The sequence below is a fragment of the Chlamydotis macqueenii genome, chromosome 1, assembly GCF_036417535.1.
Source record: "Chlamydotis macqueenii isolate bChlMac1 chromosome 1, bChlMac1.mat, whole genome shotgun sequence".
In the NCBI taxonomy this organism is placed as follows: domain Eukaryota; kingdom Metazoa; phylum Chordata; class Aves; order Otidiformes; family Otididae; genus Chlamydotis; species Chlamydotis macqueenii.
In genome coordinates, this window is record NC_141556.1 from 133,028,883 (window position 1) to 133,051,906 (window position 23,024).

General features: G+C 39.5%; 1 protein-coding gene across 1 annotated transcript in view; it reads left to right on the forward strand.

The window, feature by feature from the left end:
- The window catches only part of SCML2 (Scm polycomb group protein like 2), a 78,820-nt gene extending 61,385 nt beyond the window's left edge, over window positions 1-17,435 (forward strand). The window contains exons 10-15 of the mRNA XM_086767568.1: window positions 1,302-1,505; window positions 5,913-6,095; window positions 7,179-7,292; window positions 12,306-12,587; window positions 13,294-13,457; window positions 14,998-17,435. Of these exons, the coding sequence (XP_086623694.1) occupies window positions 1,302-1,505; window positions 5,913-6,095; window positions 7,179-7,292; window positions 12,306-12,587; window positions 13,294-13,457; window positions 14,998-15,123 (1,073 nt within the window). The 3' untranslated portion in view covers window positions 15,124-17,435. The remainder of the gene's footprint in view (window positions 1-1,301; window positions 1,506-5,912; window positions 6,096-7,178; window positions 7,293-12,305; window positions 12,588-13,293; window positions 13,458-14,997) is intronic.
- Window positions 17,436-23,024: the final 5,589 nt, after the last annotated feature.

Genomic DNA, 23,024 nt, shown 5'->3' on the forward strand with positions numbered 1-23,024 from the left:
ACTATTTGTATGTTGTCAGCTGAAATCTCAGAACTTTCTGAAAACTCCATATATTATTATAATTTTGTTTGGGATGATTTTTTATATTTACAAACTGTTTTTACAGTAGAAATTGTCAGACTCTTCTCACCCCCAACTTCAGCCATGGATGAGGGTAAAATATGTATGTTTCTCCTAGGAAAATAAACCTTTCAGGAGGCAATTGTTGTTGAGCCCAAACAGAAGATGCCATGAAAACTGTTTTTACTGATTTGTGTCTTTGACTATTTGTACAAATAGGTTTCCTGCAATTTGCAAACATCAGAGAGTGAGCAGATATGTGTGAAGAAAGAAGATTGTTAAAACGCTTACAGAAGTACTTAGTTTTTAAAAATCCAGGTTTTTAACTAAGCCCAAATAATACTACAGTTCAGAAAATATGGCAGTCTCTTGTATAACAGAATGCTTAGATTGTCTGCTTTATCACCACAGAGGCACATTTTTTCATTAAGCTGTAATAATGTCTTGGGTACATTCCTGGTCATGTGACAGAGAAGGCTAAAAAGAAAAAAAAATCTTTAGCTATGGCTTTTCCCCATGTTTTTCTGCCTTGCTGTTCCTTTTGAAAGATAGTTCTGCATAGTCTCTGTAAAAAATAATTTCAAAAGTCCTATTTGATTGTTTTGTGCTAAGCTTTAAACCATCTTACAGTGTTTCTAGAGAAGTATGTTTATTTTATTTAGCAGGTAAGGCCAAGTTGCAGTGTGGAAATCATACATGAGTGCTTTTGGCCTTCTGAAGGTACAGAGCTTCAGTAGCCATTGTACATGCACACAGGACAATTATACATGCACATGCTAATGCTGTGCCTCAGAATGAGCATCAGTGGTAGGTATATACCGTAGGGTTGTCTATGTTGCAGCTTCTCAAATAGGAGAAAAATTAGGGCAGTAACTTGGTAAGGCCAGCTTTTTATAATCAAGTATTTAGAGTATCTGCCCGTAATTCTTTATTGGAACTAATGTATTAACAGAGATTAGTCAAAATAAAAGATAAGTACAGATTATGACAGCTTTTTTACATTAGTGGGGTAGAGAAGGGCTTTAGATACCAGAAAGAAGTGGGTTTAGGACTCAGGCAGGAGAACCTTCATAGAAGACAGAGCACTTTTTGCATGCTTGGGAAGTACATATGCATGTTCAGCTTCTTGAGTTGACCAGCACATCTTTTCCTCAAGATTAAAACTAAAAAGTCATTTTGCAGTTCTAACTTGGAAACATGTCTTAGTTCCTCAGCAGTAAATGTGGCTTGTTCTTTTTCAGTGTGTGTTTATGTCAACAAGCATGGAAATTCTGGGCCTCACTTGGACAAGAAGAAGGTTCAGCAGCTTCCAGATCACTTTGGTCCAGGTCCTGTCAATGTGGTACTTCAGCAGGCTGTACAGGCTTGTGTGGATTGTGCCCATCAATCCAAAACTGTGTTTGGATTTTTGAAATCTGGCCATCATGGAGGGGAAATGATAACGGGTATGTGAAGATGCTTTATTTCTTTCATTTCTTCACTTGGTTGCAAACTTGAGGTAGGGCAGGAGAAACAAAATAGCTGCAATGAATTTATCTCACTTTCATAACTATTTAAGCACAGTCAAGAACACACTTGTGAACTCCTTTACTAAGAGAGCATTGGTGGTGTGTGATTGATCTCACTCTGTGTCCAGGATGATTTGAACAATTCTTTAAATTAGAATTTAGCAATAGCAGTGTTAAGTTACATATGCACAGTACAGTTAGATTCTTGTACTGAGTAGAGCTTGTGCACCTCGTTTAGCAGCTCTAGCCAAATGTTTGTCAAGTGAACTCAGTACAAGTGAAATATCAGCTTTATTAAGTCAAGTCACTCACATTATCTTATCCATACATAGTGTTTGTGTTCTTAATGCCTTAACCAAGTGTGTGAAAAGTTTCAAACTAATCTATTTAGCTTCCAGACAAGTGATTCCACATGCTAAAGTTGCTGCTTCTTCCCTTCCCCTATTCCCCAGAATTGTAGCAGCATCTTAGGTCAGTGTTCATCCACTTATGTCCCCTATTATGGAATAGGTTTATTTCTACTACATATTAATGGCAGGTCTACAGATAAATTATATCTCTATCTCAAACTGAGTAGCTGCTGCTTGGCATTTTTTTCCTTCTAGGCTAGGAAATACTCTGTATAGCAGTTAGTATATCAATTCATAATTCCATCACTGAGGATAAAAAGACTTTGTGTTACTTTAATCTCCTCAAATTAACACTAGATGTGAAAGAGAATTAGTGGAATACAGGTTCAATTAAATCCTCATAAAGATGTTTCTGTGTAACAATATTTAAAAAGCATCACCCCGACCTGCGTATGGCAGAACTATGGTAAGCCTTGCTTATGCGTCCCCATGTGTTTGTTCACAAAATGGATGCAGCTTCTCTACTGTGTAGTAAAGATTTAATGGCATTGTATACGTGTGGTTTTGAAACCCATGTTGCTTTATTTTTTGCAAGGTGTATGAAAGTTTATTACATTATTCATGCCTTACTGTACCTAATTTAGACAAGTCAATTTTGCTTGACGGAAAACGCACTGGGATATGCAATGCCAGTATTTTGTTTGTGATTGTTTATCATGAAGGACTAAGTCATAGGCCAGTGGCGTATCTGGGCTGTGACTGAGCAGTTGAAAATAATCATTTCATAGAGGAGAGAGAAATTTCAAAGTCTTTATGCAGTTCTGGTTTATCTACATTCAAAAATTCTGTGCAAAGAGGAATGGCTGTTCTGCACCTGGCTTCGCCCCAGGGCCTGGATTCAGAGAAGCCAGCTCTGGAGCCCTGGATTTGAGGAACTTGGCAATGTGGCCTGCTCCTGAAGCAGAGTCCTAGCCCAGATGACAGAGCCACAAGATTCCAGTGGGTTTCTAGTGTTCTTGAGCTCTTGCCTTCTCATCAGCTTGTCAAACAGGTTGCTGAGAAGCAGGTGAGCAACCACTCCCTCTCATTTAATCAAAAATTTGTGGGTGATGTATTTTGACAAGCACAAAATATGACTTAGGTTAGCATAGCACCTTACAGTCAGCATGTGCACAGTAAGGAAGAAGAGGGAAGCTACAGTAGAATAAAATGAGGAATTACAGAATGAAATTGTGAGTGTTTTCTTGTAGAGTTTTTGTTTGAAAGCGGCTTTGGAGTGTGGTTTCTTGTTTGGGTTTTTTGTTTAGACTGGCAAGAAAAAAAATGTTGCAGCAGAGAATAAGCAAAGAAATCTAATTTTTTTTTGTGAACTGATAAACTTTCATGATGTGTATTATACCTGCCATAGGAGGAAACTGTATGCTGGTGAGGACATGGATAAAATAATCTTACTAGAATACATATGAATAATTGGCGGGTTCTTTTGATTCAACTGCCAAAGAAAATAATTGTTTTGAATGGAATTGAATTTAGGATTTTTCCATCTTTTCTTACTCAAACAAAAGCACAAACTGTTTTATTTTTACTTGATGCATAAGGTTTCGATTCAGACAAATATAACTGAAAGGAAATTAAAGGCTTGATTAGCAAGCCTACTAGTGGTGGTGGTGGTGTCAGCCCTTTTTTCTCCTTGTAGCACAGGGACTATGGCGTTTGGTGGGATGAAGTAGACTGAGGCTCAGATAAATCTTCTCAAGCAGAGAATTAAAATCAGACTCTTGGGTGAGTTTCTTCACTATCAGATAAACACATTTCTCTGATAGTTTAGCTCTCAGCCTTTTTCCTAGCTTAAACCTCATATTTAAAACATCCTTACACAATGGAAGGTGAAGAAATGGGAATCACTCTTCATCCCAGGGGCTGGGATTGCACATGCAAGCTCCAGTCCCTGTTTATTTGTCATTAGAGGCTGAGGTTATTGCACTTCACAAGTACTCCTTTTTATTTTTTCCCTTAGCATTTCTCTGGGAAGTAAGAGGCTTATGTTGTCCCCAAGCAGAGCAGACAGTTGAGCCTGTGAATCTGAATCCATACGCCCTTGGTTGGAGTTGTTATGGTTGCCCTCAGGTGTTCGGAGTACAAGGCTGCTGTGTTTGCACCGAGTCTTTATTTGTGGATTTTTCCCATGATATATCTTGCTGGGGCAGTCACATTGCCTCAGCTATTTCTTGCTTTTCCCCCTTGACAACTCTAAGATAATATTGTTATTTTCAATGCTTCTTTTCAAAATGAGAAATTAAGGCATGGAGAATAAGTGATTTCCCCAAGGTCATATAAGAAGATTCGTAAGGTTATTATAAAGCATTTTAAATTTTTGCTGTAGCAGACTACTACCTTGCAGTAAATTTGTCAGGCGATCAGGCTGTGCTTGGTCTCACAGTCCATTTGCTCTCCAGAACTGGTTGAGTTCCAGGCAAAAATTTGCCTTTGGAGACCCCTTTCCCAAACAGGAGGTAGAGGACCTTGTGTCTGAGCCACATGTGGGACTGTGAATCATTAGCATTTCATTTGTATGTTGGAGCCTGGAAAAAATGAATGGGCCGTGGAAACACGTGGGTCCGGGACTTGTCCTTGTAGTACTGACTCTTAAACTTTAAGCGCTTGCATTAGGTCAGTCTGTCATGAAAGTGGATGAGAGAGGTAGCACGTTGTTGTTGATGCTAGCTAGTTAACTTAATCAGAAGCTTCCTTACATCCACAGCGTAAGTAATTGACACTTCTGATTTCCTAAGGAAGCCTAAAATATGCTAAACTTGGGCATTTTCTTTGACTTTGTTTGTATTGTCTGTCTCTTTTGGAACACAATATGGAAATGTTCCTTAATTCAGATCTGTGAATAAAGGCTTTCTTGTCATTTCTGGTTTGGTGCTTTTTGATTTTTTTTTTTTTAAAATGCATCTGCTACCAACAAAATGCGATCCTTTAAAGCTCTACTTATCATGTGGAAACTTATGTTGACAACAGAAAGCTGCATGACAGGCTGAAAACCAAGAAGACAAATTGATGTGTAAAACTGATGTTTATGCCAGTTCTTTCTAGCCCTAAGTTTAAGTTACAAGTTTGTTCCTGCTTTGCCGTAATGTCTTTCTAATCAGAAGTAACAAAAAGTTTCAGCTAATGTAATGATAGTTATTTATCTGTATATTGGTAGTACTGAGTCTTTTCAAAATCTTACTAATTTTCACAGAAAATAAAAAACTTATCAGCTGCAACACTGTGTTTGGAGGGGAGCAAGGTGGGAGGCCAGCAAGTAAAAGATGTAGGCAGATGTCTAGGCTTTTTGTAACCACTTAATTTAAAAGACACCAGATCCATTTATGGCTGTTGTGGTATCTCTGCCACCTAGCTCCTGTTGAAATAAATGGGAGCTTGACCACTGTAGTGTTGACAGCAGGATAGATTCCTCTAGAGGTAAAATAGCAAATGGCAAAACAGTTTCTGTAGTTAGAATTTCAATGGTAATGGATGCCAGCACATTACCACAAGTATGCTCAGTTCAGTTAGAAACTGAGAGAAAATTTTTTTAACTTGTTTGCCTTTTTTGTTGTTGTTGTTTTTAGCAAGTACTGTAAAAAGGGTCTTTTCTCTGTGATCTGCAAATAGGTGGTGGAGAGGATGCTGTTTTATAAACAAACAACAGAAATTACACGTAAGGCTTGGGTGATGAGGGAATACTTGCAAGTTGCTGGTGTGAATCCAAAATTATTTTGTTAAAATAACTTCCCATAGAGCAAATTTAAACTGGCATGCATCTAATGGAAGGTGAAGTCAGTCCTTTGGATGTAAATTTGTTAAACTACAAGAATGATTGTTTACTCTTATGTCTTGTGTGGTTTAAATCAAGTCTGGATGGGTTCTCCTCTAAGTTAATGATGGTGTTTTACTATGCTTCGTGATGCTTGGGGGATGTTTGACATCATCTTCTTATTCACAGCTTCCTTTGATGGGGAGAAGCACGCCATCAATCTTCCTTCTGTAAACAGCGCATCGTTTGTCCTGCGCTTCTTGGAGAAACTCTGCCACAGCCTGCAGTGCGATAATCTCTTTAGTAGCCAGCCTTTCAGCCCTTACACGGGATGTGCACATAGCCCTGCGGAGTATGATAGGAGTAAACCAGGTACTGTTAAAACAACTGTTATTTTCAAGTGCTGATACTGTTGAGAAGTGTGGTAACTTTATGAAATGTAACTTTTTAACCTGCCTTTCTATGATGTGAATTGATTGAAACGAATTCACTTCAGTTCTTAGTGAATTGGTTCCAGTGCAGTAGTGCTTTGACAGCATGGGATAGCTCATACCACATGTGCAGAAATCATTTTGTTCAGCAAACTCCTCCCTGTAGCCAAGCCAGGAAACATATGTATTGCACCACTGTGATACTGCTAAAAGGACAAGCTCAAAACTTCACATTTCATTTGTTAAATTTATGTTTGGATCATAAAATAAACTTACAAAAAGATACTGCCTTATGAGAAGGGGCTTGCCCTGAAAGGGAATTCAGTCTAGCCCTTCCCATACCAGTAAAAGGTCCTTCCTTCCCTCTTTATTCATCTTACTCAGTGGTGGCTCCAAAAATGTTACATTCTAATATATACAGTCCAGTCTTCTAGTAGAAAAGGTGAGTTTTGCAGGTGGCTGCTTGTGCAATTTCTTATAAGGCCAGTATCTTTGCTGCACCAGGAATGTAGAGTGAGGGGGAAATGAAATGACCTGCGCAAGATCTCACATCAGGTTATTGGCAGGGCATGGTGTTGCAAGTCCCAGCCCAAGGGTTACCAGGAGCCATAGCTGAGAAAAATGTCATGTCAGGGCAATTTCAGAAGATTCATATTGGATATGAAGGTTCCTCACAGCTATCTGGTAGCTGAGTCTGTCTTCCGGGTGCTGACTGAGAAAATTTTTTTTTTCTTCCCCTTTCCAATGGAGAAATTATGTTTATAGTTCTGTCTGTTGTATGAAAGTCATTAGTTTTAACTCTTTTTAGAAAAGTAGCGGCAGCCAAGGTAATTTGGGTGATGACAGTATAAACTAAGCTGTACTTCAGCTTTGAAAGTTTGTATCGAACTGACTGAATCTGTCTGGCACCAGAAACTGAACTGTAACCTGGTGAATGGCTGATGTATGGCTTTGCTTTTGCCCGGGACTTAACCCATGAGCAGTTTTATGCTAGAATAATAGGTGGTGACTTTCCTCTTCACAGCAAAAGAAGAAATACCTGAAAACAGGAGTGTTAAACGATACTCTCAGGACTCTCCACCGTATACTGCTCCTCTCTCCCCTAAGCTTCCCAGAAATGATGCTCATCCATCTGAAGGTAATTACATTATGTAGGGATTATATATGAGGATTATTTATGGCTTCAGTATTTCCAGTCAAAAAGGCCCAAGTACAATGTATGTGTCTGGTTTGTCTCTAGCCTTTGACAGGTCAGGGTGAAAGTATGTTAATTATTGATCAGTGGCACAGATTTTGCGATTAGGAAAGATCTATTGCAAGTTCCAGCAGTCCTTCTCCTAAACCTGCTAGCCTTTTTTGTGAAGAGGCTGAGGCAAATAGGTGATGGATGAAGCCTCCCGGTTCATATATGCTGTTTAGTAGAAAACCAATTGCCTTGAAATGGACTAGGAGTGAACTGGAACCAAGTCTTAATAACTCTACGCTGGGGCCAATAAGTGAGTAGGGGTGTAGCTTGATGATACAACTCAGCTGAGTTTATGGGTCACTGCCAGTGACAGTTGTGCTGCTCCTGCTGCCTCCTTGTCCCTGCAGTGGATCCCAGGCCGGGTGACAAGTTGAACCAGTAAGCCAAAGCACAGGAAATATTTTGGTGAAGTAAAGCGTCATTTGCAGTTTATTTCTCTGGACTGGCTCACTGTGAACTCAGATGAGCACAAGGAAGGGTTGAATAAAACACAGCCGTGGCCAGGGGAGCAGTGAAGCCTCCCTGTGGTGGCTGGCTGTTAGATTGATTTAGCTCACTGATGAATAGCACCTTCTTCTGTGCTGCAGCTCAGCTGCAGTAACTGAACATGTGTCTAGTCTTAGTCTGCCTCAGATGTGAAGAAAGCATCTAGGTTTAAACCTCAGTGAGAGAGACTTATGAAAATTTGGGGTTTTTACTCTGCATTTGCTACTTAACTGGTTAAGCCATGACAACTTGTTGATGTTGACTCATCCCATCTGATATGTACTTTCTGCTCCTGCAAGATATTTGCACAGCATTTCCAAAGGCTTTTTTAAAAAATATGATGGAGATTAGGTATTTCTTCCTTCGTGTTATTATTTTTTTCTTCTTGGAGATCCTGGGGTCATTTTGTGTCTATTAGCATCAGTTGGGGCAGAATGATTTCTTTTTCTGTGCAGATTAAAAAGTCATAGAACTACAGTTAAAGCAGAAAATGATAAAAAATTAAAATGTTCAAAATTATAGCTTATTTAAAGTGGTACGTCTTATTTTTTTTATATATGTATAGCATTTTCACTATCATATTCTTGTAACAGCAGCAGGAAATAAAATTCTGCATTGATTATTGATTTCTGTGTCTTTCCAAAAGAAGTAATGGCTTAATTCCACAGATATGTTGTACATCTAAGTCAGATATTTCTAGTGGGTAACTTAATAACTGTAGAGCATGTAATTATACTCAAATGAGGTTGTTTCAATTGGAGGAAAACAAATGCTTGAGTAGGTCTGCATTATCTTGTAAGAAATCTTCCTGAAAGTAAACATGTGCACATGGTGCTTTTTAATCCTTGTTTGCTAATGGATCCTTTTTACAGATGAAGTCAATGTACTCCTTAAAATACATTTTAAGATTTATAGTTCGTTATAAACTGCAGTTGTTTGAATTAAAAAAAAAAAATTGCCATGGTTTCAGAGGTTTGAATTTGTACTCTGAGCATTTAAAGAGGCAAAGTGTTCTCTAGGATTGTGTGTTTCCCATTAGGGCAATGTCCTCTGCTGAAAATCTGGAGGTAATTTTATAGCGGTCAGTCATGGGTTGGTTAGCAAGAAAGATCTGTCCCCAAAAAGTTCTGGTTCCATTGAGACATAGTTGTCTTGAAATAGTTGTTTTGAATTATCATTTGAAGACAAAATGGAGTAATTGTGGGAAAGGGTCTTTCAAACAGCTAATTTTCCTTCTGATCTGCTCAGGGATATATTTTGCAGATTTTGCTGTCTTTCCTGCTCACTAACAGTTTCTTCTTAAAGTTATGAAAGATAAAGGAGGAGGGAATGGGGAATAACTCGGTCTCCCTCCCCCTGAAAACAGCATGTTCTTACTACTGCAGCCAATTACATCATTCCCATTATGTATGAGGCAGAACAACTGGCTTCTAATTCCCAGAGGAGCTTCAAGAAAACAAAACGTCCGATTCCTGCTAAGGCCTTCAGTGTTTAAACAGTCTGTTGTCATCCTTACATTTGAAACATAAGGTCTTTTATTGGCCTTTTATTAATCTACCCAGAGATCAGGCATTCTGCAGTGGAAACTCCCATCTCTTCCCATACCACTGTTATTCACAACTGCTCTAAATGTCGAGGTGGCAGTGTGTCATTCCTTGTGCCATGGATTACAAAGCTCCATTTGCTAGACACTGATTTTGAATCAGCTGTCATACCAGTTGACTACTTTTTCGACAAGATTGCAGCTGTGTTTTGTTTGTAGAGAAGCTGGATGGATGGAAGGGAAAGTGGATTGGACACTATAGCTGCTGAACAGAAACACCTTCTCTGAAAGATGATGGCCCTGGGAAATATGCCAGCTTTTTCACCTTGTGTATGTGAATTAAGAATTTACAGTAATACAAATTCAAATGCCAGTATCTTGGGAAAAAAAGCAGAGTTAATCTTTCCCAGCCCTATTTACTATTGTTTACTTTAGGATATATAACATCGGAGAGAAATCTGGGATATAATTGGAATAAACACAATTTAATTCTTTTATAATATAGTCAATTTTTAAAATCTTTGTGTGTTCAGAAATCTTGACAAAGATTATATAAAACTGTTATTTAAAAAAAAACCCCTGTATTAGGGAACCTCTGCTTTTCACTATAACTACAAAACCGTTTTTTCTTAAGACATTACGTGTATTTGGCTGATACATGCTTTAATAGTCTAGCCAAAACATTCTGCTGGGGAGTTTTATCTCCATTGTTTCATTCTACCTTTCAAGACTTCTGAAGTCTGAATCTACAGGTCCAGTCAGTTAAACCTTCAGCTCCTTCATATAGCTCTGCTTTAACTATTTAAAGTATCACCTCTACGTTTTGGTCTTGGACTGAGATTTCTGTTGGTGGTTTCATTCTCTACAGTTCTAATTTTCCCTTGTTTGGCTACACTTTAATTTTATCATGCGTATCATTGATTACATCTCTTGAAGTCTCTCTGACATTCTACAGAATGATGGCTTTTGTTTTTCATTTTGGTAAGTTGCTGCAACTACTTCAAGCTGACAAATGTAAAGAAGTTAGTTTTCTTCTTTGTTTGTTTTCTTTGAAAACCTCATAGCTGCTGCTTTGGTTTTGTGATTCAAATCTAACAAACTAGAAAGTTTTGCAGCTGTTGTTTTGAGGTTTGTATATGTAAGAGAGAAGGCCTTGTGTCCATAAAAGCTGCTTTATTCCACAACTATCAAGTTTAGTAAAAGATGTTACGTTGTCATGCAGGTCTTGCCTTACTGAATTAACCAAGTAGGGAGCTGGCTGTCTGAATGCCTTTGTTCCCTTTCAGGAGTATGCTGTCTGAAGACCAAAATGCTCCTAACAGTTCTTCACTGCTCTCCACTTTTAAACAGGTTTCGGCAGAGTATCTAAGACCTCATGAAGCAAGTTGAAAACATGCTTGAGAAGCTCACTGGGTTTTTTAGGAAAATACTCCTCCTTTAGCCATAATTGGGTGTTCGCCCAAGAAATTCTTGAAAGTTGTCATATAAGAAGGGTAGTAAAAAGCTCATTTCAGGAACTTGTTTCGCAGAACATACCCGTTTTTATCCCAAAGAATATGCTGTTTCACTAGCATATGTTTTATGAGTTCACTAGAGTAATTTTCAAGATGGTAGTGTGGGGTTTACACTTCTGTGAACCTGTTAGCTGTATTTTCCAGCTCTTAACTCTCCTGCCAAAGCAGCATTTGTTTCGTACAGATTTGTACATCATGCTTCCAACATCTTTCTTGGGCTAGATATTGGCCTGATGCAAACAGAGAAAAATATGTATGCTTGCTAGAGAATGGAGTGATGTTCTCATTAATTTTGGTGGTTTTTTTTTTCTCTCTCTCACATAACGTGTTTCTCCCAATCAGACCTGAATTCAATTGACAGTGGAGTTTTCAGAAATCAAGCAAACCTGACTCTTGTCTCATGGCACAGGGAAAGGGACCCGCTGAACTCTGCTTATCTGGCTTAGAAACAGTATTGACAGACTCTAAAAATTCACGATTCTTCTAAGCAAGCGTTATTTGTGTTTTGCAGACTAGAAATTAGCTGATAAGTGATAAGAATTAAAAAGGGGAATGTTGTTATGCTTCCTTCCTGAGACTTGGTTTTTTTTTCAACTTGCTCAGTGGGTTCAATAATTTACAAGTATCTTTAGCTTTGCAGAGTCTATGCTCATAGACCCTGCCCCGTGCAAAGAAGTCGTATGCGTATACAGCGTTGTGGTCAAAGCGGGTTGTGTTAGTGTGTCATATCTGGCACTCATAGCCTTCCATGGCTTTGCCTGTAACCTGTTCAATTTTTAATGGTGGCCTCTATGTCTGAACGTGCTGGGATCTGGAGATTATAATTGTCCATTTATTTTGTTTATGAAGTTAGTGACTCCCTCTGCTGTTTAGAACAAATTAAACAATTGTTAGTTAACATGAGAGTTTTTATTTATATCAAAAATTTCCTGCAAGATAAACATAACGCACTCTTAATGGTTAGCTTTTTGATAATATGTTTAAGAGAAGATAATGAAAAGGCTTGACTAAGATTGCTTGATGTATCAGTATTAACGTCAGACAATTTTACCTGAAAGAATTTCCTCTGTCACTTCCCTGTTCATTGTATTTAACAAATAGAACTGAAATGATTTGTGGAAAACTGTCTCAAACTTGACATAGTAAATGTTTTACTACAAAAAAAGTTTTAAATATACAGTAAGAGCTCAATGCTTACTTGAGGAAAAGGGGCAAACATTCAGCAGCAGTGATTGCCTCACAGGAGATTTGTTAACAGGCTTATAGTCTTGTCAGTATCTTGAAGAGAACATAGCAAGAACTTAAAGAGCAAAGGTAAAATGTCTGTCACTTTGAACATATCAATACTTGCTTTTTGTGTAGCAGAAACATTACCTATAGAAGAAAACAGCTCTTCCAAAGAACACCGATTTTCTGAGGACTCCATGGATTCTGCACTTAATTCTGTAAATCCTTCAAGCCCGACCCGTCGAAATTCCACAGAATATCGTACTTCAGGGAGCACAGCATACTACAGAAGTTCCCTTCAGCCAGTGACTGCTACCTCAAATTCAGCCCCAATCCTGCGCAGGCTGTCCTTAAGCTCTGCTGGGAGCAGCGGTTACTATGAAGTTAGTAGGAATCGAATACAGAGGCGGATTGAAGGTATGCTATATAACTAAACTTTCCAAAATATGTAATGGCTTTTATTACCATACAAAGTCTGTGAGTTGTGAATAAAGAAGTTCTTTGCCATAGAAAAGCTTGCATATGAAGTGGAATGTTGTGCTGTTGCCAAGCATGTCAGGCTTGCTAACGTAACTGGAAATGCAGAGCTTAAGCCCCTTAGAACTAATACTGTGATGCAAGCCGCAGAGGTGCTCTTGCCTGCAGCACTTGTCTCTCCCTGCTGTTATGGACCTGCAGCAAGCCAGACCAGAGAGGGCTGGTTATATGCATCTCACTTCCTTAGCATCTTATCAACTATTACAGTGTTGCTGAAATATGAGGATAGAGTTTCCTCCTGTCCCTCCCTCTGTCTGCACAGCTTAACTTGCATTTGCCACATTCCCAATTAATCGCATCTTGGGACCCGGGAGCCAAGTACAGATCGACTAATCCCTCTAGGTATGTCACAGTGCTAATGTTTATGCTGCTGTAAATGTTTGCGGGTATAAGGCATTGAAAGACAAACGGAACCATTCAGTATTACTTGGAGGAAAATAAAGCATCTTTCATTTTAATACATATGCAAAGAGTGCATAATAAAAGCTGCATATTAATATTAAGAATGTCTTATGTAAAATTAAATGTGTTATCCCTGTATAGACCAGTGATGCTTCTTCCTTTCGCAATATTTTTATACTAAAAGCTGCAAGTTCCACAACTGGACCAGATCTGAATTCACTAAAAAGGGAACCATCAAGAATTTTGAATAAGGATCCTTCCACCTGGTCAATAGAGGAAGTTATGCGTTTTGTGAAAGAAGCTGATCCACAGGCACTAGCTCCACATGCCGAGCTCTTTAGGAGACATGTATGATGCATATCCATTCTTTTCTACTAGACTATGTGTTGCGTTAATCTCTTAAAATACAGCTTTCATGCCTATCATTCTATTTGCAATTGAAGGTAGAATAGACTCTACTGGTATATTAGAGGGAGGCTGAAAATTATTTTTCCACCTGAAACTCCTCCTGCAGTGAATTTTCTCTGTATTCCAGTCTTGTTAGACTAAAGTAAATACCCACTGCTTTCTAGCTTAAATGGAATAACACAAATACTGGAAGTATCCTAGTTCTAATGGCCAACATCCAAAGTACCCCTGTCATCCTTGGTACCTCTGGAGAAGATGGCATTCTCATGTACAGTATGGGCCATTTGGCCTACTTAGGTGACACCTTTCTAAGCCAGTCTGTTTTGGAGACTGATTATCTCAAAGTAGAGGTGCTGTTATGCATCATTAGCTTTACACTTGGCCATTAATACTAAAATTCAGAGAATCAGTTGAAATGTTGAATTAATCTGTTTTGAAAAACTATGCGTAGGGTTTCATAAGATCTAACTAGATGTTGTATTTAGAGAGACAAACTGTGTCAGTTCCTCTGTGCTGTTTCTCGTCTCCCCTCTCCTCAGTGCGCTTTTCTATGGCAAGTTGCTCAGCAAAGAGCTGCTTTCTTATTTTGTTGTATATATGGCCCTCCAAAAAGAGATTGGCTTTCTCTTTAGTAGTATTTCATCCTGGTTCTACACCAGCTCCTACTAACAGTTAAATTTCAGAGCAAGCTGGATTGGAAGGAAAACTCAAAATAACTTTTAACGGAGCTTCCTGTCTTATGTTTTATTCTTAGTTATATAACAAAACTACATGTCACTTGTTTTGTCAGGTTTATGTTTAAAAAAAATACGACGGCGTGGTTTTCTTTATGGTGTTTTAAGGAACTAATTGCCTATCTACAGTATGTAATGCTACTAAAAGCTTAGGACTGACACATTTCAGCAGCTTCTCAAACAGACAGTTGAGATCTGACTGAGTTGTCCTTGCTCTTGATCCTATCAATCTGTCTAGTTTAACTTGGACATAGATCTGTCTTATTTCAGATTTAGATGGTCTGTAACCCCTTCCTCCCTGTGACAGTTTGCATGTGCATGCCAGAATCCTCCCACAGCTGTGTTCAAGGTTCAGTGCAAGGCCTCAGTGCTTGGATCATTTGATCTCTAACTGCACAGACCTTCCCTTGCAGCTTCTTTTTTTTTTTTCTTTTTTCCCCTTGACCCATTCACTTTTTTTTTTTCCCAACTGGTAACTAATTTTGAGGGCTACTTGGTCAGTTTCTTTTTCTTACTTATGATTCTCTTTAACATTCCAAATACCTTAACCCTAGATTTAAAAAATACTAGAATAAATTCAATTCCAGTGGGCATCTGTAAATATCAAATTATACTAAGTTACTGTTTTATATATAGTAGATAAATTTTTACTGTAGTATAAACAAATACAATCTACTTTCCAGTTTTACCGTGCAGCTTGTTAAAAGTAGTTGTATGTTGTTGTGTTTATTCTCTTCCTTCTGCAGGAAATTGATGGGAAGGCACTACTCTTGCTGAGGAGTGATATGATAATGAAATATATGGGACTGAAGCTGGGGCCTGCCCTGAAGTTGTGCTACCACATTGAAAGACTTAAACAAGGAAAGTACTAGCCAGTGGGGATACCACAAATTTGTGTGTTCGTATCACACCAAGCTCTCAGGTTCACAGCCATTACCTTTATTTGAAACTGTTTTGCTGATATAAATCATCTTTTTTTTTTTTTTAAAAGTGCTCTCAAAAATGTATAAAAAGACTTTCAGGATAAAGAGAAGGTGGGGGGGAAGCCCATATTGCATTCTAGTATTTTCTGAACTATTTCAGAAAGTTTGCAGGGAAGGACAGTTGATCACACTGGGGATGGGCAGGTTGGGTAACAGTGCTGTCCGAATCTTGAAAAGTGTGTCCTCCGTTACAGACTTCAGCCAACATGTTCATATTCAAAACCAAACCAGCTGAATCCCAAAGGAAAATAATAAAACAAACCAGCATCAGGTGTTTACAGGGGTGGCTGTAAACTTTTATATTGCAAGAAAAATTAAAACTAGAAGATCTCCTCTCTGTAGTGAATACTGTAACATTGAGAGTTATACGCTAGTATATTATTTTAGATTATTCTTCCTAGATTTCCATAAAGGGAATAGCCATATGAATTGTTCGTGGGGAGGGAAGGGTTATGGAGGAGAGGGTTTAATAGAAATATAAGCTTTTATAAAGTGTGATTATCAGTCCTTTGGTAAGTTATGAGGACAAATGTAGGGTATATTGTCAATTTATGCAGGCAATAAATAGTTCTGTTTCATGGAAGGGCATATTGGCTGTATAAACAGCCATTTCTGGGACAGACTGATTTAACTGGAACAATGCATCTGTATTTTAAACATTCCATCCTTTACTAAATTTGGCATGGATATGTGTGTTTATGCTTTTTATATAAACATGTGTATGTGTCGGGGAAATACATGCTATATATATAAAAATATACATACACACTGTACATATGTATTCAGTTTTTTTAATGTGTACTTTGCACTGTGCCAGAGAGAACTGTACAATTTCTTGTTGTTTTTTTACCAGTAAATGTAGTTGTGTACTACTTTCATATTCATTAGCACCTGTTTAATTTGTTATCCATTCTTGGAGTCAGAAGGTGAGAAGCAATCAAAGGGTGGCTTTATTCCTACAGGCGAGATCCCTGTACTATGCAATACTCCAGGTTATTCATCCCTTAACTCTGAGCCATATATTCTGGTGTATTTCTGGAAAGACACGTTTGGTTCTGATGTTTTGGGCTTGTATTTCCTGTAAGGAAGTACTACGATGTAACCAGTAAGCCTTTTTTGAGTAAAATTGGTGCTGTTTTATAAGCTGCAAGAATGAGTGGTGATAATAGAACAGTTTGTTGTCACTGCCAATTGTAATATACATCAGGGACAAGAAAATATACTTTCTGTGTAGGAAACTGAATGTACTGTATGTAATAGTGCAAGTGATAAAAACTATTTGCTAGGGAAGGTATAGTCCTAAAACGGTAGGTTTTATTATATTTCTTACTGCCTTTTTATATGAAAGCATATAGTGTAAATGTATTTTTACAAATTCCTTTTCTGAAAATGCCTTGCTTTACCAATAGTCTGATACTTCTCAGGTTTCAGCAGAGATACTGCTACAAAATAATAAATTTTGTGGCTCACAAGTGTCCAAGTATTTTGTTTAGTTTAAGTGACTGCAATGCAATTTTAATTTAGCAAGTCATTTGGACTTTGCAAATTGTTTTTATTATTACATCATTAGACATCTGACACTAAAGGTTATCTATATTTGTTTTGCATATATTTTGTGGTGCATGTATGCTTAGATGAATAATGCAAGCATGCTCTTTATAGTAAGAAAAGGTCAGAGCATTGATTGGAGAAACAGAATATTTTCTCTTTGTGTTAGGAAAATACTGACTTGGTTGTTGGTGTAACCATATGAATGTTAGTTCTATTGAGGAAAACATCATGCCTCACACGTTCAGTATATTGTTTATGCCTTACTTCTTCCATGTTTTATTGTGCTGAATTTCAGAGTTCTTTGGCATAAAAAGATCTCATAAGATTTAAGTGGAAGAAATTGAATGAAAACAGTTTTCATTTTTTTTATGTTTCCATTGGCATTAAAAAAACAAAGATGTTTAAATTCTCTGTTTGGCCTTTATAGAATTAGATTTTTACACATGACACTGTTATGGGTATAAATATTTGTTCAAGGCTTTCTGTGCACCCGTGTGCACAGGGATTACTGTGATGTTGCTGGATTTCACCCTCTGCTATAGCGTGAGATTCAAGTGTTCAAAGTGTTGTAGCAGAATATATATTTTTATTCTTTATTTTCAATGGGATGTTCTTATCTATCAGCAAAAATAAAATAGTTTTTTCATTGTTGTAACTGTCCATTTTGTTTGACGTTGTGTGTATACGTGTGAGCCATGTTTGCGTAGGCAGGGGTAGCTATCTTATCTGGCATTTGGCAGTTCCTGAGAGTTCATGTAAACATCTGATGTAAGGAACTTTTAATCAAAAGGGTAAAATCATTCCAGCATTGTTTATCTGAAGCAATTAATGTTTGAACTTGGGTTGGTCTATGCTTTCAAAATAACAACTTAGGAATATATTCAACTATTTCATTTTGCATATCATATTTTGCCATTTAAAGCTTACAGAATTCTTATACAACTACTGAGGGGAAGAAATGGCTAAAAATGGTTTATCCCATGTTCAGATGAAGACCTGAAGTATTTTAAATCAAAGCAATTAATGGCAATAGGTTAGAAATTCAGACATTTCATGCTTTCTTATTTCTGATACAGAAGTCTGTTGTTGCAGTGGCTGTTCACAGTGATCTGCCTGCACTTGAGAAGTAACTTAAATTGGGTTAATGGTAACCTCAAATTCTTCACAGGCAAATTATCAAAGTTGGTAGTGACAATAGTCTGGAGACTTTTTGCATCTGATCTCTCTCAAAAGGTGCTGAATATCTTCAGGAAGAGCTACGGATATTATCTGCCTGGACTTCTGAAAGGCCTTTGACACAGTTCCCCACAACATCCTTCTCTCTAAATTGGAGAGGTATGGATTCGATGGGTGGACTATTCAGTGCACGAGGAATTGGTTGGATGGTTACATCCAGAGGGTAGTGGTCAACGGCTCAGTGTCCAGATGGAGGTTGGTGACAAGTGGTGTCCTTTGAGGGTCTGTACTGGGGACCAGTACTGTTTAATATCTTCATCAATGACATAGTGGGATTGAGTGCACCCTAAGATAGTTTGCAGATGACACTAAGCTGAGCGGTGTGGTCAGCACGCCTGAGAAACAGGATGCCACCCAGAGGGACCTGGACAGGCTCGAGAAGTGGGCTTACGCAAGTCTCATGAGGTTCAATAAAACCAAGTGCAAGGTCTTGCACCTGTGTCGGGGCAACCCCCAGTATCAATACAGGCTGGAAGATGAAGGGATTGAGAGCAGCCCTGCCGATAAAGACTTGGGTGTACTAGAGGACAAGAAGCTCAACATTGACCTGTCAATGTGCACTTGCAGCCCAGAAAGCTAACCGCATCCTGGGCTGCATCAAAAGAAGCGTGGCCAGCAGCTTGAGGGAGGTGATTCTTCCCCTCTACTCTGCTCTGGTGAGACCCCACCTGGAGTACTGCATCCAGCTCTGGAGCCCCCAACATAAGGAGGATGTGGACCTGTTGGACCAGGTCCAGAGGAGGCCACAAAGATGATTAGAGGGCAGAGCACCTATTTTATGAGGACGGGCTGAGAGAGTTGGGCTGTTCAGCCTGGAGAAGGGGAGGCTCTGGGGAGACCTTGTAGTGGCCTTCCAGTACCTAAAAGGGGCCTATAAGAAAGATGGGGAGAAACTCTTCAGTAGGGCCTGTTGTGACAGGACCAGGGGTAATGGTTTTAAAATAGAAGGAGGTAGATTCAGACTAGACATAAGGAAAAAAATTTTTACAATGAGGGTGATGAAACACTGGACTGGGTTGCCCAGAGAGGTGGTGGATGCCCCATCCCTGGAGGTGTTCAAGGCCAGGCTGGACAGAGCTCTGAGCAACCTGATCTGGCTGGAGATGTCCCTGCTCCTTGCAGGGGGGTTGGACTACATGACCTTTGAAGGTCGCTTCCAAACCAAACTATTCTGTGATTCTGTGATCTCTTTGGTGCGTATTTGATACAGTTGACAACATGATGAATTATCTTTGTTTCTCTGAGTTGCTTTTCTATCAGTAGGGATTCATCTGCTTATCTGGTTCTGTATCTTTCAGTCATCTTGCAAGACAGTGCCATAACTCCTCAGTACTTTGAAGACCATGTCTATTTGAAATTAAAATGCTGCTGCCTGGGAGGACTAACAGCTCTCACAATTCTTATTGCAGAAAACCTATGCAATATTGAAGTTGAAGAGCGCTGTCTGGCAGGGTGATTGCACATTGTGGTTGACATGACTGCACTTCTAACAAGTTTGTTCTAGCTGTATCCATATTGTAGGACTTTTTCAGGGATGAGTGAAAGGCAGCAACATCATGTTATAAGTGTTGGCTCAAAGGATGGAGCATCTTCCCCTTTTTTGTTGCCTTTAATAAAGGCACACCATTTTTTACTTCAGATGGTAGCCACAGGGGCAAAGAAGCTCATCTGAATATTCATGGTATTTGTAGAAACTCTTCTTCCTTTCCAGGCATGCAAGAATATAATTTGCTCAAAAGCAATGTTAACCTTCTCTGTAACTCTGATGACAGTTTTATGCGGCCAGCCGCATCCTGGGCTGCATCAAGAGGAGCGTGGCCAGCAGGTCGAGGGAGGTGATTCTGCCCCTCTACTCTTCCCTGGTGAGACCCCACCTGGAGTACTGCGTCCAGTTCTGGAGTCCCCAACACAAGAAGGACATGGACCAGTTGGAAAGGGTCCAGAGGAGGGCCACAAAGATGATCAGAGGGCTGGAGCACCTCTCCTATGAGGACAGGCTGAGAGAGTTGGGGCTGTTCAGCCTGGAGAAGAGGAGGCTCTGGGGAGACCTGATAGCAGTCTTCCAATACCTCAAGGGGGCCTACAGGAAAGATGGGGAGAAGCTGTTCAGTAGGGCCTGTTGTGATAGAACAAGGGGTAATGGGTTTAAATTAGAAGGAGGTAGGTTTAGATTAGATATTAGAAAAAATTTTTTACAATGAGAGTTGTAGAGCACTGGAACAGGTTGCCCAGAGAGGTGGTGGATGCCCCATCCCTGGAATCGTTCAAGGCCAGGCTGGATGAGGCTCTGAGCAACCTGATCTAGTCAGGGATGTCCCTGCTTCTTGCAGGGGGGTTGGACTAGGTGACCATTGAAGGTCCCTTCCAACTCTAACTATTCTATGATTCTATGATTCTATGTGAGTCTGTGGGTGTATGCCCTGAACGTGGTACAAAAATTCTACATTTGAGTATCTCAAGTATTCCTGTAGGGGAAAAATGAAGCCCGGGGTAAGGGGGTTCAGTTTGAATCTGGTCAGGTGAAACACCATGGTTCTTTGTGCTTGTCTTTCCTTTAATTGGAGGTGAAATTCAGAGAACTGAAACATGAGTACACTGATGAATTAATACTTTATCTTCCTACTTAGAGGGCTCCAGTCACCTTTTCCTGTTCGTGTATTATTCCAGTGGGCCAACTTGGGATAATGTTTTCCTTTAAATATGAGTAACTAATGAAAGCCTATTCATATGTATGTATGTGTGAATCCATAATGTAAATAATTTTTAATTTAAGTGGCCTCATATCCAGAACCAAGGAGTCAGAGCAGTCTATGTCCAGACAACTTGAAGCAGAGGCAGATAGTCACTGGTTTAAGATAATTTGTGTTACATTATTTATCTTTTCTGTTTCCAGTTTGAGCTGACTGGTTTTCATTCTGTCCTGCATTATCAAAGATTATCTTAAGTCTGCTTGGTGATTTTGTCTGGACCACTTTTGAAACTTTCATGCATGGTTTTGTATATGAATTATGTTGAAACTATATAATTTTAAAAAGCTTTTTCTATAATAGACTTAAAATAGTAACTGGAAGTAACGAGTGTATACAAAGCTGTAGAGAAAGCATTGCTACGGGGAAAACCAAAAATACTGTTCGACATAGATGTGAAAATTTTCAATTTAAATATTAAGTAGGTTTTGTGTCTACACCTTTTTGTATTTTGAGGTTTGTCTTGAATCTGCCCCATTCTAAGTAAGAGTTGAGGAGTGTATCACAGAGCTGGGGACTAGTTGAGGTTGAAAGGGACCTCTGGATGTCATCTGGTCTAAACTCTCTGATCAGGCAGGGTCACCTATAGCTGGCTGATCTGAACCATGTCCAGATGTTTTTTGAGTATCTCCGAGGATGGAGACTCCACAGTCTCCTTGGACAGCCTGTGCCAGGGCTTGGTCACCTTTACAGTGGAAGAGTTTCCTGATGTCCAGAGGGAACTTCCTGTGTTTCAGTTTGTGCCCATTGCCTCTGGTCCTGTTACTGGGCGCCTCTGAAAGGATCCTGGCTCTGTCCTCTTTGCCAGCTCTCTCAGCCTTTCCTCATAGGAGAGATTCCATCCCTTCGTTACCTTTGTGGCCCTTCGTTGGACTTTCTTCAGTATGTCCATGTCTTTCTTGTACTGGAGACCCCAGAGCTGGACCCAGCACTCCAGGTGTGGCCTCACCAGTGCTCCCTTGACCTGCTGGCAACATTCCTCCTTGTGCAGCCTGTGATACCATTACCCTTTTCTGTGGAAGGGGGGAAAGCCAGCTCATGGTCAATTTGGTGTCCTTCAGGAGATCCCAGGTCCTTTTCTGCCAAGCTGCTTTCCAGCTGAGTGGCACCCAGCATGTACTTCCTCTTGGTGAAGCCATGCTGACTACTCCTGATGATCATGATCTCATTCATGTGCCTGAAAATGGTTTCCAGCATTAGCTGCTCCTTCACTTTCCCAGGGATGGAGGTGAGGCTGACTGGCTTGTAGTTCCTTGGGTCCTCCTCCTTCTCCTTCTTCAAGGGAAGGAGTGGCATCTGCTGTCCTCTGGTCTTCAGACACTTTTCCCATTCACCATGATTTATTAAAAAATACGGAAAGAGGCCTTGCAGTGTCATCTGCCAGCTCCCTTGGCACTCACAGGTGCATCCCATCAGGCCTCTTAGACTTATGTATGTCCAGTTTGCTTACGTGTCCCCTGACCTGATCCTTTTCCACCAAGGGTCCATCATTCTTGCTCCAGCCTTTCTCCCTGCTTTCTGGGACCTGCTATTCCTGAAGGCCAGTCTTGCTGGTAAAGGCTGAGGGAAAGCAGACATTCAGTACGTCAGCCTTTCCCATGTCCTGTGTAACAGGGTTCCATGTCTCATTCAGCAGTGGGCCCACGTTTTCCCTAGTTGTCTTTTTGTTGCCTATAGAGTGTAGTCTATTTTAATGCAACGTCATGTGACAAACCACATTTTTAAAGTGGATAGCAGTATTTTTTCTTAGATTGGCTAGCCAGTTACATAATAAAGTAAAATTAACATTTAATTCCAACATTAGATGTGTGAACCTGTTCTAAAAGTTATGAGCGTCTTAATCTTTCTGCTGCTTTTTCTGCTGAGTTGAAGCTCTGTAGAGTTAGGTTGACTTGGCTTAAAGAGGAAAAAAGAAAAAAAGAGACCCTCTCGAGATCAATTTCAAAGGTTGTATATTCCTCCTCTCTTTTTTTTTAGTTACGTGTAAAACTATTGGAGTGAGTAAAAAGTGTTCATTTGAAACTGCCTAAGAGTGATACAGGGAAGCAGAAGCTGATTTCATGTCTGTTTCCGTGGCGAAATGATTGCTGTTTTTTTCTCAAGCCCTGATGAGAATCTTTCGCTCTGTAAAGCTTACAAACTAGCCTGTAATCCTGGGATCCTGTTCCCCAACTGCCAGTGCTCCTGTTGTTTCACAGGTCACACAGAGCCATTTTGAGACTTTATCTTCTTAAAATCTGAACAGCCTCTTGTAAA